At 35.4% G+C, this 15,459-nt stretch overlaps 3 protein-coding genes across 7 annotated transcripts in view; 1 reads left to right on the plus strand and 2 right to left on the minus strand.

Annotated features, from left to right (window-relative positions):
* LOC118738963 (sphingosine kinase 2) overlaps window positions 1-4,779 on the minus strand; it is a 12,544-nt gene extending 7,765 nt beyond the window's left edge. Inside the window, exons 1-5 of one of the 5 annotated variants that reach the window (XM_036470027.1) lie at window positions 4,611-4,777; window positions 4,184-4,361; window positions 3,222-4,091; window positions 662-761; window positions 8-569 (exon numbers count right to left, since the gene is read on the minus strand). In XM_036470027.1, the coding sequence (XP_036325920.1) occupies window positions 8-569; window positions 662-761; window positions 3,222-4,091; window positions 4,184-4,278 (1,627 nt within the window). In that variant the 5' untranslated portion in view covers window positions 4,279-4,361; window positions 4,611-4,777. Of the gene's footprint in view, window positions 1-7; window positions 570-661; window positions 762-3,221; window positions 4,095-4,150; window positions 4,362-4,610 lie in introns of those variants that run through there. The other 4 variants (XM_036470029.1, XM_036470031.1, XM_036470030.1 and 1 more) reach the window with 4 other exon arrangements.
* A 2,845-nt stretch (window positions 4,780-7,624) lies between these two features.
* LOC118738964 (dnaJ homolog subfamily C member 2) lies at window positions 7,625-9,935 on the plus strand. The gene is made up of 3 exons (XM_036470032.1): window positions 7,625-7,981; window positions 8,043-8,188; window positions 8,249-9,935. Exons 1-3 carry the CDS (start codon window positions 7,734-7,736, stop codon window positions 9,718-9,720), a joined length of 1,866 nt encoding a protein of 621 aa, XP_036325925.1. The 5' UTR covers window positions 7,625-7,733; the 3' UTR covers window positions 9,721-9,935.
* On the minus strand, window positions 9,741-12,139 carry LOC118738965 (islet cell autoantigen 1). The gene is made up of 4 exons (XM_036470033.1): window positions 11,460-12,139; window positions 11,184-11,369; window positions 10,871-11,116; window positions 9,741-10,780 (listed from the first exon to the last, which is right to left on the minus strand). Exons 1-4 carry the CDS (start codon window positions 11,919-11,921, stop codon window positions 10,361-10,363), a joined length of 1,314 nt encoding a protein of 437 aa, XP_036325926.1. The 5' UTR covers window positions 11,922-12,139; the 3' UTR covers window positions 9,741-10,360.
* Between the last annotated feature and the right edge of the window lie 3,320 nt (window positions 12,140-15,459).

The raw sequence follows: 15,459 nt of genomic DNA on the forward strand, positions 1-15,459 counted from the left end.
AATTCACCTTCCTCCACAATCCAGTCGTCGGGTACGGGCTCCTCAAGCGTTGGCGCATTACCTGTTGGACCACAAAAATTTACACTCAAATTGCTGAGATGTAGGCGCCGCGATTCGCTGTCGCTATCACCTTCTACGCTCTGATAAATACTTTCCGAGACGGAATGATAAGTACTACGACAGGAGCCAGGTGAAAACCAACTGTCGCAACGTGAATGCAGTGATTGATTCAGCGAGTTTTGTAGTGAAATTACATCATAATATTTGCTTGCTTCAATGCATTCATTGGATTGAAAACAACCCCTGTTCAGTTTATCCAAACAGGTATTACAACTTCTACTATGCTTCAATGGCAGTGGATCTGCCGCCGATAGCGATATTATATCGCTTTCCATGTAAAAATTATCCTTTGGAAGATATGACACTTTGCCCCGATATGTACGTAAACTTATAAGGCGATGTAAGGTCCAAATTGTAAATCTTTGATAGCCAAGCGAACGTAAGCGTTCGCTTTCGATATCAATATCTGAGATGAGTCCCCAACCAACGGAAAGGAAGGAATACAGTATCTGATAGAGAAGAAATAAATTGGTCCTTTAAAGTAAATTCATATAAAACTTAAGTATGTACATCTGTATATGTATTTATGCGGGAAAATTACTTGATTTTGTTGCTGTATTCGCACAACATCCATGGGAATGGATTTGCCGCTCAGCGTTGTCAGTGTAGCACCCAAGATTGGCTTTGGCTCATATGGTTCTCTAGAATTAAACGTATAAGTAAATTTTGAGTTTTGAAAGTGGAATGAATTTATTGATACATATGTTAGTAAATAAAAAGAAAATCCAATTAAAAATTCAATTTTAGTAAAATCTTTTTTTTTGGAAAACATTTTAGTTTTTTCGTAATATTTTTTCATTTGAAATTAATAAATGGTATCTATTACAAAAGGCAACACTGATTTTGATGCGGCAAATGTTAAAACTGTTTTTGATACAGTTTTTTGTGCTCATTACAAATCCGTAAGTATAAAGTTTCCATCGGCTCCAGATTTTGAGAAAAACGAGGTCAAAGTGTCAAAAAATCGCGTTTTTTCCAATATTTGAGAAGCTTATATTCATTCACTTATTTTGCTCGTCCAACAATAAAAAAATGGAAATTAAAAAAAAAAAGTGTCAAAATCTGTTTTGGCTGTTCAATAAATGACTATTTGCCATATCCTGAGTTTCGCCCGAAAAAAATGTCACCCAAAAATTTTTATTCCGCCCATAATACCTAAATACATGAAAACCAAAAGTGAAAATTGAACCGGTTCGGGGAAAATTAAATTCAAGGTAAGGCAGTATAAGTGACCTTAAGATGAAGGTGCAGAAATGGTATTATCAGGAAGGAATGGAAGGATCTATCATCTTTTACTTAAGTGCGGTAGGTACTGTAACTTCGCCGATATTAGTTTTCCCTGTTCAATAAATGACTAATACCTTCTCTATTCCTACGAAAAAACCGCATTAACAAAAAACCGATTTGATTCAACACATATTTCTTTCTAACGTTTCCTCAGTCTTTAAAGCGTACTTGATTAAACCGTATTAAAAAGTAAACAACCTCCGTTAGTTTTATTCGCCATTTATTTAATAATAAATTTACACTTTTCGATTTCAACGCGTATTGAAATTTTGTTTATGCATCTGTTCACACCGAACTGAGTAACAGCGCTTTATGTGTCTGTATAAACAAGGTATATAACAGGTCTATTCTGCGCTGGTAATACAAATTTTGTTTACCGGTATATAAAGTTCCTCTCAATTTTAAAACTCTTTTCGCATTCTGTGTACTCTTGTAACCATTAAATTTCGTTAGCATCTCATAAGCTGGTAATAAAGTATTGCCCCGTGAAATATGCAATGCCAGAAATTCCACAATTCTTCATAGCTGAATTGTTGAATATTTTAACTGCATTACCAACGTATCTATAATCGCGGTGACAAGAACTGGTAAGATTTTTTGGTAATAAAATTTTCCGGTTACAAAATCTTTGGTAACGTGCAGAATAGACCTGTAATAAGTGACTATCAGGTTAATTTGCAGGGGTAGTAGTCGAGGGTTTTAGCTTTAATTTAATTTTTACTGAATTTTTTGAACGAATTCAAAAAAGGAGGAAGTTATAAATTCGTCGTAAAAAATTAGGTATGTTACCACATTACTTTGGACCACGTTAACCGATTTCGGCAATTATTTTTTTATCGGAAGGGTGGTACTGGTTTTCGTTTTTTTACGGCCTTATAACAAATATTTTCAACAATTTTATTGAGCTTGAGGCCGTTCTTCTACCAAAATGTAAATTATTGTTGTTTTCCACAAAAAAGTTCTTTAAAAACGGCTTCAAGCCCAATAAAATTGTTGGAAAGGTGGTACCACAAGGGTGGTATCATACTACTTAAAGGGCCCATAGATGATACCAGCATGATAGCGCCATCAAGTGTTGGTGCCAGCCGATTGACCGTGTATGTTCTTGTTGTGTGATTGTACCAGCTGCTGGCGCGACATTAAAAACGATTTGATATTTTTATTTTGCTCGTCGTTTTTTTTTAGTACGCAGTTTTGCAGTATAATAAAGTGCAAGTGTCACGTAGCTAAAAAAAATAAATTTTTTAGAAATAAATGCGCAACACCCTCGACAATAAAAAATCAACGGTAAGCTTACTTACTTGAAACATAAACGTGAAAAATTAAATAACGAATAATTCTGTGACTAACAGCCGATATTTCAGTTGATAAATAACTATAAGTTAACAAATAATTAGTAAATCAATAGTTAACTGCCCAATGTTGGCAAATTAACTATGAGTTAATCATCTATTAGGTACACTGAGAAACAGACAAGATAGATAATCTTTTGATTGTTATTAAACATCCACTGAGAAATCGGCTGTAACTGTACGTATTCTTAGCCGACTTCACAAAAAGGAGAAGGTTATCAATTCGTCGGAATCTTTTATTTATGTATGTCACTGCATAACTTTGGACCACTTTAACAGATTTTTTTAAAGGAAAGGTATTACCTCACTGGTGGTCCCATAATTATTTTGTTTAAATCCGATCATTGGATCAGGAATAAATTTACGATAATATTAAGTTTTTATGTGAGAATTGAAGTCGGTTTTGTTTTTCGCTTAAGAATTACTTGTTATAAAAACGTCCTCTGATTTTCAGAAACTCACCCGCATACATGCGCCACCGAGCGTGCTAGTCCGTTACCAGAACCACATGGCACAATGCCCAAAGGAATGTGGCGTGCCTCTTGCCAATCGGCACGCATTAACAAACCATTTAGAATCTCGAAGAGCAGACCATCACCTCCTACCGCCACAATGCCGCTATAGTTATCCAACGCTTTTACGCGCACAAACTCTCGCGCATAGTTGGCATGTTTTGTTACATGTAAATCGTACGCTTGTTCAGCTTCATTCAACACTGGCACAACTTGACGATTGAAAATTTCACGTGCTTTACCCGATCCCGATTTGGGATTTAACAAAACTAATATGTGTCGTTCATTCGTGTCATTTGTGCCCAAACTATGCCCCTTGAATGCTCTAACCGTATGATACCAACGTTCCGCTTCACGCATATTTTCACCGAAGGTGTCAAAGGAACGAAAACGTAACTTCAACACGGTTCGCTCACGACGGATTATATTGCGGAGATGTTTTTTATTTAGAATATACGCAAAAACATATAGGTAAGCGCTAGCATCGTTATGTTCATATGTTACAGAAGTGGGCTTCTTTTTCGTTTCATCCCCGCTATCACTACGACTGCCATCATTTTGCATGGCATAACTGCAGAGCATCGAACAGGCGCGTCGATCTTTTTTTACAACAATACAGCGACTACCGACAATGTCATTCATATTGATGAGTTGCTCTCTAGAACGGCCATTATTTGACTCACGCTGTAGCATAAAGCCTTGCCCATTCAATTTGACGCGGCACACTTGACCCTTTTTGTCACTGGTGTAAAAAATGTCCGTCAACTCTTCCGCATCCATGACGACGTTAAAGCTTGTGGAAGCAGTAGCAATATTTCGCCTAATGTAGGAAAAAAAAAATATACGGACAAAGTTGAATGAAATATAAAATGCGCATACATATAGTAAGACATGCGGTATAGGAACAATTACCGGATGCAAGTTTTATGAACTTGGTGTTTAATTGTGTGTATGAAATGTGCTGATTTTCTGGTAATATTTCCATACCCTTTTGCATGCAAACGCATCCCCTTGGGTGAGTTGCAAGTCTATTTCTGTGTATTTTAGCATTCCAGCCATGCAGCATATCACTTTCATTAGCAATTTGTATCTGTTTATAAAAATTGTAGTTGTGTTAATTGAAAATAATCGATTCATGCAGTGACAAAGTATAAACAAATGTAAGAAAAAATTATTTGGCATCCTAACGAGGAATTGCCCGATATCGTTACACATTAGTCTAGGGCATGCGATATAAAATTTTGGAGCACCCCGCGGGCCCCCCTCCCCCTTCCACAATTCACACTGCAGAACTTTTATAGACGACTTAAAAATTTTTACATTTTTAATTTTCGCTCACCTGTACCATCAACTTCTTGTTTTTCATAAAATCCGATACAGCTGTCGCATCCTTACTTAGTTCTTTTGAGTTTTTTTCAATAAAACAAGTTTAATCTCTTTATACCCACTTAAAATAGAATCACAGCTGAACCAGCGGAATCAGTTGATATACGATCCGTGTATGCTAGGGATGTCGGAAAAACATCTAAAATATCGATGTTTTGCTTCGATGCATCGAAAATTTTCCTCTCGATGTATAAATAGTCGATATATCGATGCATCGAGGTTTTTGAAAACTGGCATCTCTAGTACATTGAGCTGTCGTTCAAATTTTCAATTGTACAAAAAAGAGGAGTGAATTTGTACAAGACATTGAAATGGGTCAAACAAGTTCCGCTAGACACATAATGAGCTCAGTTGCAGTAATTTATTTAAAATTTTGTACAATTTTGCTAATCAATCGAATCAAAGAAAATCATCGATGTAATTTTGCCACTAACATCTCTAGTGTATGCAAAGTGAAATTATACCATGTTCTGACCGACAACGAAAACACCTTGAAAATGAGTTTTGGAATTGTGGGCTGAAGGCTGTTCACACCGACTGTTGGTGTTTTCGTTGACATTTCCTTCATCCTTTGTTTACAGTTTTGCTACACAAAAACAAAACCAAAATACTTTTCCTTCAATTTCTCTTCATTTAAATGCTCAAATAATAAGTCAATTTCAAGCTTTTCTTTTAGAGCAAATTGGTGCATAACATTTAGATATTTGCTTTTGTATATTTCACATCATGCTTTCGATAAACATCGACTTCACATCATTGCGGCAGTTCTGGCCATTTCACACAATTAACAAGAAACTTATACCTTATTCTTTTGCATAAACATGCGATGAAAGTAAAAATTACATAAACGGATGATCAGACTTGACATTATTTAATAAAAATGTCATTTTTCCAAAATATCGTAAAGAAACAAAAGAAAAGTGCACTCTGCTAATTCATGTTGAAAAGTATCTAATTACTTGTTTAAGTGGATTCTAATGAATTTGAAAGTGTTTTTGGTTATTTAAATGTGTGAGCTGAATGCGTTTACATTCAAAATAAGCAAAAATTTACAACCAAAATTTGAAGGTTATGTTGAAGTTGACAGAAGTTGCCATTTTTTACTAGAAAGCGATCCCGCACTTTTCAATGATCCTCTCTCGCTCTGAGTGAATTTTTATTTTTTGACAGTTTTACTAGTCCGAGTCCGAGGAATACGGGATTGCACCTATTATTGCATCATGAACTATGTCCCCTTTTTCTTTTTTTTTTCTAGCTAAACGGGCCCTATTTTTCACTTATACCCAAACAATTTAGGTTGTCAAATGAACTCGCACAGTTTTAGCAGTTGTTTCCCTAAATTGGTAGCAGTGCTGGAAATTTCCAGTGGAATATTAGTTGAGGTACTAAAAGTTAGGTCAACTCGCACACAGCCTTAAGTTGCAACTTTATCATGATGCAATAATGCAAGGTAGTATCAGTTGTGACAGCTCGATTTGACACTGCCTTAGCTGAGTAGAATGAGAAGAAAAACGGCAAGAAATGAATCCACATATGGGGGAAAAATATAAAATTTCACATTTTCTTCTAAACAAAATTTGTTTTTCTATACTATATTCGTTATGAAATGAAATTAAATAAGATAAAATACCTTTTTAAGAAAACAAAGTGTGTATACTGAGAAAAAATTAAAAACATTCCACTATATTAATGGGCAAAGAATAGTTCAAGAAGTAACACTGTTTCACGTAAGGCCGTCAATATGGCGGAATTAGAGCGAGAAGTTGCCAACTGATAACACCTTGTATTATTACATCATGCAACTTTATTAGTTTCGACTTAGTGGAAATTCTTTTTTTTTATATTGCCTGATTATAAAAAGGCAATAATAGGACCATCGAAAAAGAAACTAAAGTTAAAAATAGCAACGTCTTGATTATAAAAAGACAATAAGATGACCATCGAAAAAGAAAATGGACCTAAGAATGGCGGCGTCTTGCGCTTAGAGTCCGACCGATTAATCGGCATCGGCTAGTATCGACACAAAATTGAGCATCGGCATCGGCCTTTTTCGCCGATTCTTTGGAATTTCTTTTAAAATGCTCAGGTGAAGCGACAGCCCACATTAAAAAACATTTGCAGACAGCTCACAAAAATGATTTTTTTTTTGTTGAAGGTTTTTCACATTTTTTCCATACAAAAGTATGTGCGACCATTTTCTTTTATATGGAGAACACTGCCGGCAAAAAAATTGCCAAAAATTACCGGGATTTTATAGCATCTTGAAACTTGCACTTCATTATACTAGAATGAAATGGTCTGCAAAACTGCATACAAAAATTCTGATTAAAATTGAAATTTTGGTGAAAATAAGCAGAATTTAAACAAACCGACTGACGTTTTTACAGGAAATAGTGCTTTTTGCGTTCTCGTACACTTCTGATTCAGTTCTCATTTTACTCTCACTTGGGAGAGTAACATTGTAGTTTGACAGTTCCACAGGTTTTGCCCAAAGGATACTGGAACAAACTAAAAGCTGTCATTGCTGTCATTTCCAATCAAGGCTGCCATATGAGAGTATTTCTTTAACAATGTCTTATTTTATGGTTAGACCACACTGTAACTGGGAAACTGTTTCAATTTATATTTTTTAGCACTTTGTGAAAAATCAAGATCTGGAAGTAAATAAATACTTAAATCATATGTCATTATATGTTGGTATTGTACATACTAAGTTAAAATGTAAATCATCACTGAGTTGTCTCCAAAAAAAAATTGATTGTGCTCTCGTGTAATCAGCGTTATCTTAAAATTTAGCTTTTGCTGTAATTTAGATTTTATTACTTGTTTATAAAACCACATAGAAATCCTTTTTATTTATTTAAAAAAAGTACATATTTATAAATTAGTTTTGTACACATGTTTCCTTCTTTGTTTAAATTATCGTCCTTTTTAGTAATTTGCGTACATCTGGCAATAATCCATCATCATCTCGTGGTTGTTCTTTTTTGACAATTACGAACCTTCTTCAGGCAGCTGTATGCCTTGTCGATTTGCTTATATATTTTTTCAAAATTATTGTTGATCTCGGCACAAAATGCTGGAGTTTGTGGAAATTAATTGTAATTTGGCCTTTAGCCGCAGGAATGTCGAACGTGTTGGCTTGGCATTCCTTAATTCGAATAGATATAATGCCACTACAGAAGAGGCGGCGGAAAGCAATGATGATGCGGTGGACAAGTTACCTGAAGAATTCGCGGTCGATGTAGACTACCTGAAATCACTTGATCCCAAAGAATGGAAAGATCATGATCATTATGCAATACTTGGTTTAGGAAAATTAAGGTAACAAACACTCAGTTACAATAATTGATAAAATCTTAAAACGTGCGCGTATCGTTTACAGATTTAATGCCACCGATGACGATATACGGCGTGCTTACAGGCGCATGGTGTTAATGCATCACCCTGATAAGCGAAAAGCCAAAGGCGAGGATGTAAACACCGATGAGGATTATTTCACTTGCATTACGAAAGCCTATGAAATACTTGGTATGTTCAAAGAATGTTTATTTATTTTACTTAGTACAAAAATAATGGTTTTCTCAATAGGCACACCGAAGATGAGACGTGCTTATGACTCTGTTGATCCTGAATTTGATGACTCCTTTCCATCCCAGGCTGAGATCGATAACAGCTTTTATAAATGCTTTAATAAATGTTTCGACTTGAACGCGCGCTGGAGTGAAAGGAAAAACGTGCCAAAATTCGGCGATGAAAATTCAAAGCGTGAACACGTGGAAGAGTTCTACAGCTTTTGGTATGAGTTCAAATCTTGGCGTGAATTTAGTTATCTGGACGAAGAGGATAAAGAAAAGGGTCAAGATCGCGATGAAAGGCGTTGGATTGAGAAGGAAAATAAGGCACTTCGTATTAAGCGAAAAAAAGAAGAAATGATGCGTATCCGTGCTTTAGTCGATTTAGCATACAATAATGACAAACGTATACAGAAGTTCAAAAATGAGGAAAAAGAAAAAAAATTAGCGGCAAAACGTGCGAAAATGGATGCTGCTCAGGCACAGAAAGCAGAACAGGAACGAGCTCTGCGGGAGGCACAGTTGGCAAAGGAGCGTGCCGAGAAAGCTGAACAAAAACGAATTGAACAAATACGAATTGAAAAAGAACAAATGAAGAAAGTGTTAAAAAAAGAAAGAAAAATTTTGCGCGATAAGCTAAAGGAGTCCAAGTACTATGGCAATAGTGATAAAGAAACACTCAAGAATATGGAAGGCGTGGAAAAAATTTGCGAAGTATTCAATTTAAGTGAACTGCAAGAGCTTAATAAAGATATTGAAAAGAAGGGACAAAATGCATTTTTTGCCGCATTGAAAACTGTAGAAAAGAAAATTGCGGCCGAATTGGAGGAACTCAATCTAACGCAACAAAAAAAAACCACTAAGAATGATAAAGACGTAAAGAAGAGTGATGTGTGGAATAATGAAAATATGCAATTGCTCATCAAGTCTGTAAATTTATTCCCAGCTGGCACACTCCAGCGTTGGGATGTTATTGCCGCTTTCATTAATCAGCATTCAACCGCTGGGGTAACAGTGAGTGCGCGCGATGTGCTCAATAAAGCAAAGGCAATGCAAAATAGTGATTTCTCAAAAAGTTCACTTAAAGCGCAGGCTAACGACACGGCTTTTGAAAATTTCAACAAATCGAAGAAGGAAGTGCAAACCACCAATGATATTACAGTCAATCAACCAGTTACGAATAATGAAAGCCATGCTGATGGCGATGCAAGTACAAATGGTAATAAGGAACAACAGCAGTGTGATAACGATACCAAGGCTGCCGCGAAAGCGACGAACAAGCCAGCTGCTGCACCAAAAACGTGGACAAAAGAAGAGCAGGCGCTTCTGGAACAAGCTATTAAAACCTATCCAATCTCAACGCCCGATCGCTGGGATAGAATAGCGGAATGCATACCGAACAGGACAAAGAAAGATTGCCTGCGTCGCGTCAAGGAGCTTGTAGAGCTGGTGAATTCGAAAAAAGAGGCGCAACAATCGGTAAAATGATTAAATAATACACATAACAATGATTATTTATTTGTCCCTTTGATGGATTTTATGTAATATAATTCAAATAAACACACGTTAAATCATATAGAGAGAAATAGAATTGTGATTAATGGCGCATTATGCTTGTACTTTAATGGTGACAATTCAGCACGTAATGAAGTTTTAATGTCGCTTACAATAAAAATAAAACTGCTTACTTACAGCCGATACAATTACTGGTTTCCTTACTTTATCTACGCATGTGTCCAGAAATGCATCAAGCCAAAGCATCAGTCACTTCATTTCTAAACTACAATTGTTGCAAATGTCCAATATGCGCAATCACAGTTAAATGACGAATTGGAACATCAGGCATTTCTATCAATTATAGTTTAGAAATAAAACAGACTGATGCTTTGGCTTGATGCATTCCTCAGCACATCCTACTTGCTTATCTGAAACTCATTTTTCACGATACACTTTTGCGCCACAAATTTATCAAAGGCGAATTTAATAAAAGGAATGCGTATACCTATCTAGCATTTTTCCTATAAAAAAGTTCATTTCAATAGACTCAAAACAATAAGAAATTATCGAAAATCATTTTGAATCATTGCTATCTAGCGGCAATGCACAAAAGCGGCAATGTTTAAACAATTTATATCTGCTGCGCATTTAAACGTCCACCACTAAGCTTTAAATCAAAAGCCTCTGGATTGGCTAAAGGATCCAACTCTGCGAATAGATCCATCCAATTAGTCGATTTCGTTGTTTTAGTACACTCAGTGGTTGCATTCTCTGCTGTATTCAAACTTTGAGCTGTTGGAACTATTGTGGATTCGCTAGTTTTGGATTTGTTGGTGTTGTTGCTGCTCCCTAAAACCTGCCCAAGGGGCCACAGCCCAGACCAAATGCTTTGATTTGGTTGGGCAGGTGGCTCGGATGATATTATGAGCTCGTCATCGACATTTGATGTTAGTTCAATTAAAGTGTTATCGTTCGCAAGAGCGGTCTCGAGTATGTCAATTTTAGCATCTTGCACATGCATCTTTTTATCCTTTTCATCGCTATATTCACTCTTCAGTTAGAAAAGAAAACGAATTACTTTACTGATTTTTTTTGGTTTGAAAATGCTATATAACTATTTCATTTCATAAAATCTACCTACCGCAAAAAAAAGCGACTGATCTTTATCCAACGCCACAATTTCATCTATCTTCTCTTCATCGACTTCACCCTCATTTTGCGTCAGCTCCTTTAACACACAAAAGTCATATCTAGGTTTTTGCTGCAAAGTCTTGGAGATTGTTTCAAATGTGCTTGCTGTTTTTTGTGCAAACTCCTTCAATTCGCTCATATAAGAAACCAATGCGTGTGAATACATATTACATCTAGCCGCGGCCAATAAGTCGATCTGGGTAATAGAAAATATATAAATTTAAGGAATTTCCTCATCAATTTCTGCAAAAGCAATAACCAACTTTCTGTATGGAGTCCATTGAGATGCTATCGAAGTTTTGCTTAGCTGCTCGTACATGCGTTTGTGCCGTGCGAAACTTATCCAAACCTTTTCCCGTATCTGGATCCAGTTCCGTGCTGGCAGATTTCATCCACGAAAGCGCGGCACGATATTCAGTACGTTCTTTTTCCATTGCCTGCAAGGTCGCCTGCAACCGAATCACATAAGTGTAATTTTTTTCTGTTCGTACTCAAGTGCAATCCAATGGTTTTCTTTCATTTCTAACAAATGTACTTACCTGTGTATCACGTACGGCTCTACTACGAAACACTTCCACCTCATGATGTAAACGTAACAATGGCACACGCACACACATACGCTGTTGTCCACTGTACGAGACAGCCTTGCCCGTATTTGTGATGCTCTGGCCGGTGGTCTTGCTGCGTTTGCCTACTTCTTTGAGAAAACGTCCGAACACACATTCTTCCTGTGACAAAATGCACAATCTTTCCTGCAGCTGGTCAATGATTTTTCCCAATTCAAAGCTGGTGCTAGCTATGGACTTGAACACCTCGATCTTTGCATCGAGATCTGCATCCGAAGATATAATGTATTCATCTTCTTTACTGCCAAGTTTACGTTGCACCGTTTTTTTCGTTATCCAAAATTGATGATGCAGCATAGTTGTTGATTTTTTTTTGCACAAGTAATCACCTTTGTCGTCGTCTATGTGAAATTTTGCTATCTGCGCTGCTGTCATTGAATGAAATTATTTCCACGGCGCCTGCGCGCAAATAAATTAAAGTCAAAAAATATCTAAGGTGATACCATATTTTAAGCATTCCACCGATATCATATTGGCTGCGTTTCTTTATACATTCCGGATAATCCCATTTCACAGCCGGAATAAACAGAACGCGTTTGAAATATGCGTCAACATATCAACAGGAACGTTCTAAAGAATAAATAAACAAAAAAGCTTATTCCAAACGTTCAGAATGAATAAAGAAGTGCAGCCATTAAGATTTTAAATTTTTTCGCTTTTTTTTAATTATGGTTTAAATCGTCCTATGCGCAATTATTTACTTGGCGGAAATGAGTGTAGGAAACTGCTGTTGTGATTCTAAATGAATTCATCTCAAAAGTATGCAATGAATAAAAAGTTCTGCTAACAAGCATTACAGCTGCCGGATGCAATTACTTTTCAATTGCCCTTAAAAGAAAAATATAAATAAATTCAAGTTAAAAGGAAGTAAAATAGAACATAAAAATTAAGAGCAGATAAAAAATTACGGTATCTAGTTCAAGTAGGCTAAAGTTATTAAATATTTTAATCGGCAATGTGTCGAAAAATTTTAAAGCACAATATTTATATTGATCTTAACAATATCAAATTTAAATCAGTCTGAATAACTAAATTGAAAAAATTTACCTTTACTTTTGTAGCCCACAATAGTTGCGTTCTCTAACTCGCAAGAAGTTGCAAGAACTTACAGGAATTTACCAGAAAGCATTCCCATACTCGGTTCTATGGCGTCTTTTGCTTTTTGACAGTTTTACAGGTTTTATACAGAAAAGTTGAGGATCCCCACTAATAGCTGCGTTCCAAATGCTTCACGATTTGCAGGTTTTTACAGGAAGTCATTCCAGGTGACCACCTTCCATATGGTTTATTAATGGAGATTACAGCTTTTCCTGCAAGTCGTGAAACATCTGGAACGCAACTAAAATGTCGATGGTCCTCTGAAATAACGGCACAATTCAAAGTCCAAAAAATTAAAAACCCTACACTACATAGTAAGTGGCTTATGTCTGCCATTGTATGATTGAATAAGGCTTGATGCCAGGAGATTCCGGTGAGGGAATCTCGTTTTTGGCATAAATGTCAATTACGAGGTTTTGCAGAACCACGATACGCGGTTTTGTATCTTAAACGACGATATGTATACCAAGTATGTATATACATATCGTCGTTTAAAGTACAAAACCGCGTATCGTCATTCTGCAAAACCGCGTAACTGACATTTGCTGCCAAAAATTGGATTTGCTCTCTCAATCGCTTGGCTCAATCCTTATCCATTCGTCCTGAAATATACTAGCAATAAATTCGATTTCTTTACAAAAAAAGATAACTATTTGGAAATATGAGTGCTTTTACTCTAGAAAATAATTTATACAACCTCACATACGCGGTTTTGTATTATATTGATACGCAGAGATTTTGTTGATACGCGGTTTTGTACTTTAAACGACGATATGTACATATGTATGTATGCACAATTATCAAATTAGTAACCTATGGAAGTTTTGTTGTAGCAATGTTATTAACTTTTGCTAAAGCGCGGAGCTGTTAAACAGCAATATCGCAGAACCACAAAACTGTTTCTTCTGGCCAGAGGCAAAACAAATTTAAATATGCACCCAACAAACATTTAGGTTTGAGCTCAACTTGAGGTTAAGTTGAGAACTAAGGTATTTCTGAAATCTCCAACGCTGTTTCTCAACAGTATCTCAAGTGGAGGATCATAGCGTTCTCAACAAAAAGGGTATTTTTCCTTGTATGGTCAGGTGAAGGTCGGTTTCTCAAGTTGAGAAAATGTTAGTTCTCAACTTGAACTCCAATGTAATTATCCAATTGGTCTCAAACTTATCATTGAAATACTGAAATTGAAATAGTAAAATACCTTATACCTTTTTGATTGAAACGACATACATAGATGAATTTTAATATTAATTTTTCATTTTATTACTCCTTATGTATTGTCCGACAGTAATGTTGCCTCTTGATTCACTTCGCCTCTTATTTTCTTTCAAGATTATTTGAGGATATTTTGAAGATTATTTACTTTTTGTTAATAATTTTCCTCTTTATATAGCTTTCGTTTTTCACTTGATAATTAAAAATTCGTTTCTCTATCACTTTTTACGTACCTGCGCGTGGTCAGAGATGAGTTGGAGAATAATGTTGGATATCAACTTGAGAACTATGAATTTCTCCAAGGTTGGAGAAATATTTTTTTGGTGTTTATTGGGCATGTCCTAGTTTTTGAGACCGCTTAAACCGAACTCAAGCGCCATCACATTATCATAGCAATGGCACCCGCCCCGTAAAAATCTTCAGAAATTCAATTAAAGTATCTAATATGGCTCAAATATGTACATACATACATTGCTGGTTATAGCAATTTCAGATACTCGAAATACAAGAGAACATACATACATATACATACATATATCGCACACCCAGGCCTAAAAAGCGATCAACTCAAAAGAAATTAGGACGATTTTTTTGTATCATTCAATTTATTGGATTTACCCCTAATTAATGCGAACATTTTTTTCTTCTAACAGAAGTATTGGCACGGTGAATTTTTCGCAATATATGCAAAGTTTTTTATTCGAATTTATTTTCGATAATTCTTTATAAAAATGTTTTTTTTTTTTTATACTGTGCCAATACTTCTGTTCGGCACTGTACACTAACGACGAATCTATTGTTCTACCTAAAATCTAACTGTTTTTGTATTAACTGCATTGAATCTGTGCGATCCACATGCAGTTATATTTCCGAATCTAATTTTTGAGTTAACTCACTTTAGTTCAGGGTGTGCGATATGCATTTATATATGTACATACATACATATGTGTATTCGCACTGTCATCCCGGGCCAATATTTTGGTAATTGCGTAGCGTATTGCGTTGTTGTTGTTGTTGTAGGGTCTTCTTATTCTTTGACTACGACCTCCTCAGCCTTTCCCCTTGATACCGACAAAAATATTTAGGGAAGTTATTATTTGGTACACTAATTAAAAAATCTAATAAATTTTTTAAATATATTTGCAACGAAACAAACTATAAATATTGAGACTAAAAATATTGAAGACTAAATTAATTGGAAACTTATCATTTTAGTTTTTTTTGTTGTATTTAATTTAATATTTTTTTATTTTTCACTTATTTTGCCTGTCCCTATTGGCTATATAAATTCAACAGACCACTTAAGCATTTTATAAGTATGTAGAATATCAATAATAAATCAGAGGAGTACTCATACAATAATTTACATAGTCACCATAGTCATTTGTTGCTTTTTATTAAAAAAGGATAATACATCTAGATAAAAAAAAAAACTCTATATACATTACATATTAACGCATCATGATAGATTTCGATTAACAATATGGTGTAACAAACTACTGATAACAAATTCACTAATCAAGTTTACATAAATATGTTTGTTTTACTCTGTTTTAAGAACATTAATAGGCCTAACAAAATATTCTAGTATATTGTAGTT

This window comes from Rhagoletis pomonella, unplaced genomic scaffold, assembly GCF_013731165.1.
Source record: "Rhagoletis pomonella isolate Grant_MI unplaced genomic scaffold, Rhpom_1.0 Rhpom_scaffold_00005, whole genome shotgun sequence".
NCBI classification, from domain to species: Eukaryota; Metazoa; Arthropoda; class Insecta; order Diptera; family Tephritidae; genus Rhagoletis; species Rhagoletis pomonella.

Excerpts from the sequence above, each read along its gene's own strand:
- LOC118738964 (XM_036470032.1), top strand. The coding sequence starts at position 7,734 with ATGCTGGAGTTTGTGGAAATTAATTGTAATTTGGCCTTTAGCCGCAGG. Across the intron at positions 7,982-8,042 it reads CTTGGTTTAGGAAAATTAAG|ATTTAATGCCACCGATGACG; the intron begins GTAACAAACACT and ends TATCGTTTACAG. Across the intron at positions 8,189-8,248 it reads GAAAGCCTATGAAATACTTG|GCACACCGAAGATGAGACGT; the intron begins GTATGTTCAAAG and ends TTTTCTCAATAG.
- LOC118738965 (XM_036470033.1), bottom strand. The coding sequence starts at position 11,921 with ATGACAGCAGCGCAGATAGCAAAATTTCACATAGACGACGACAAAGGT. Across the intron at positions 11,370-11,459 it reads GAGCCGTACGTGATACACAG|GCGACCTTGCAGGCAATGGA; the intron begins GTAAGTACATTT and ends ATTCGGTTGCAG. Across the intron at positions 11,117-11,183 it reads CAATGGACTCCATACAGAAA|ATCGACTTATTGGCCGCGGC; the intron begins GTTGGTTATTGC and ends TCTATTACCCAG.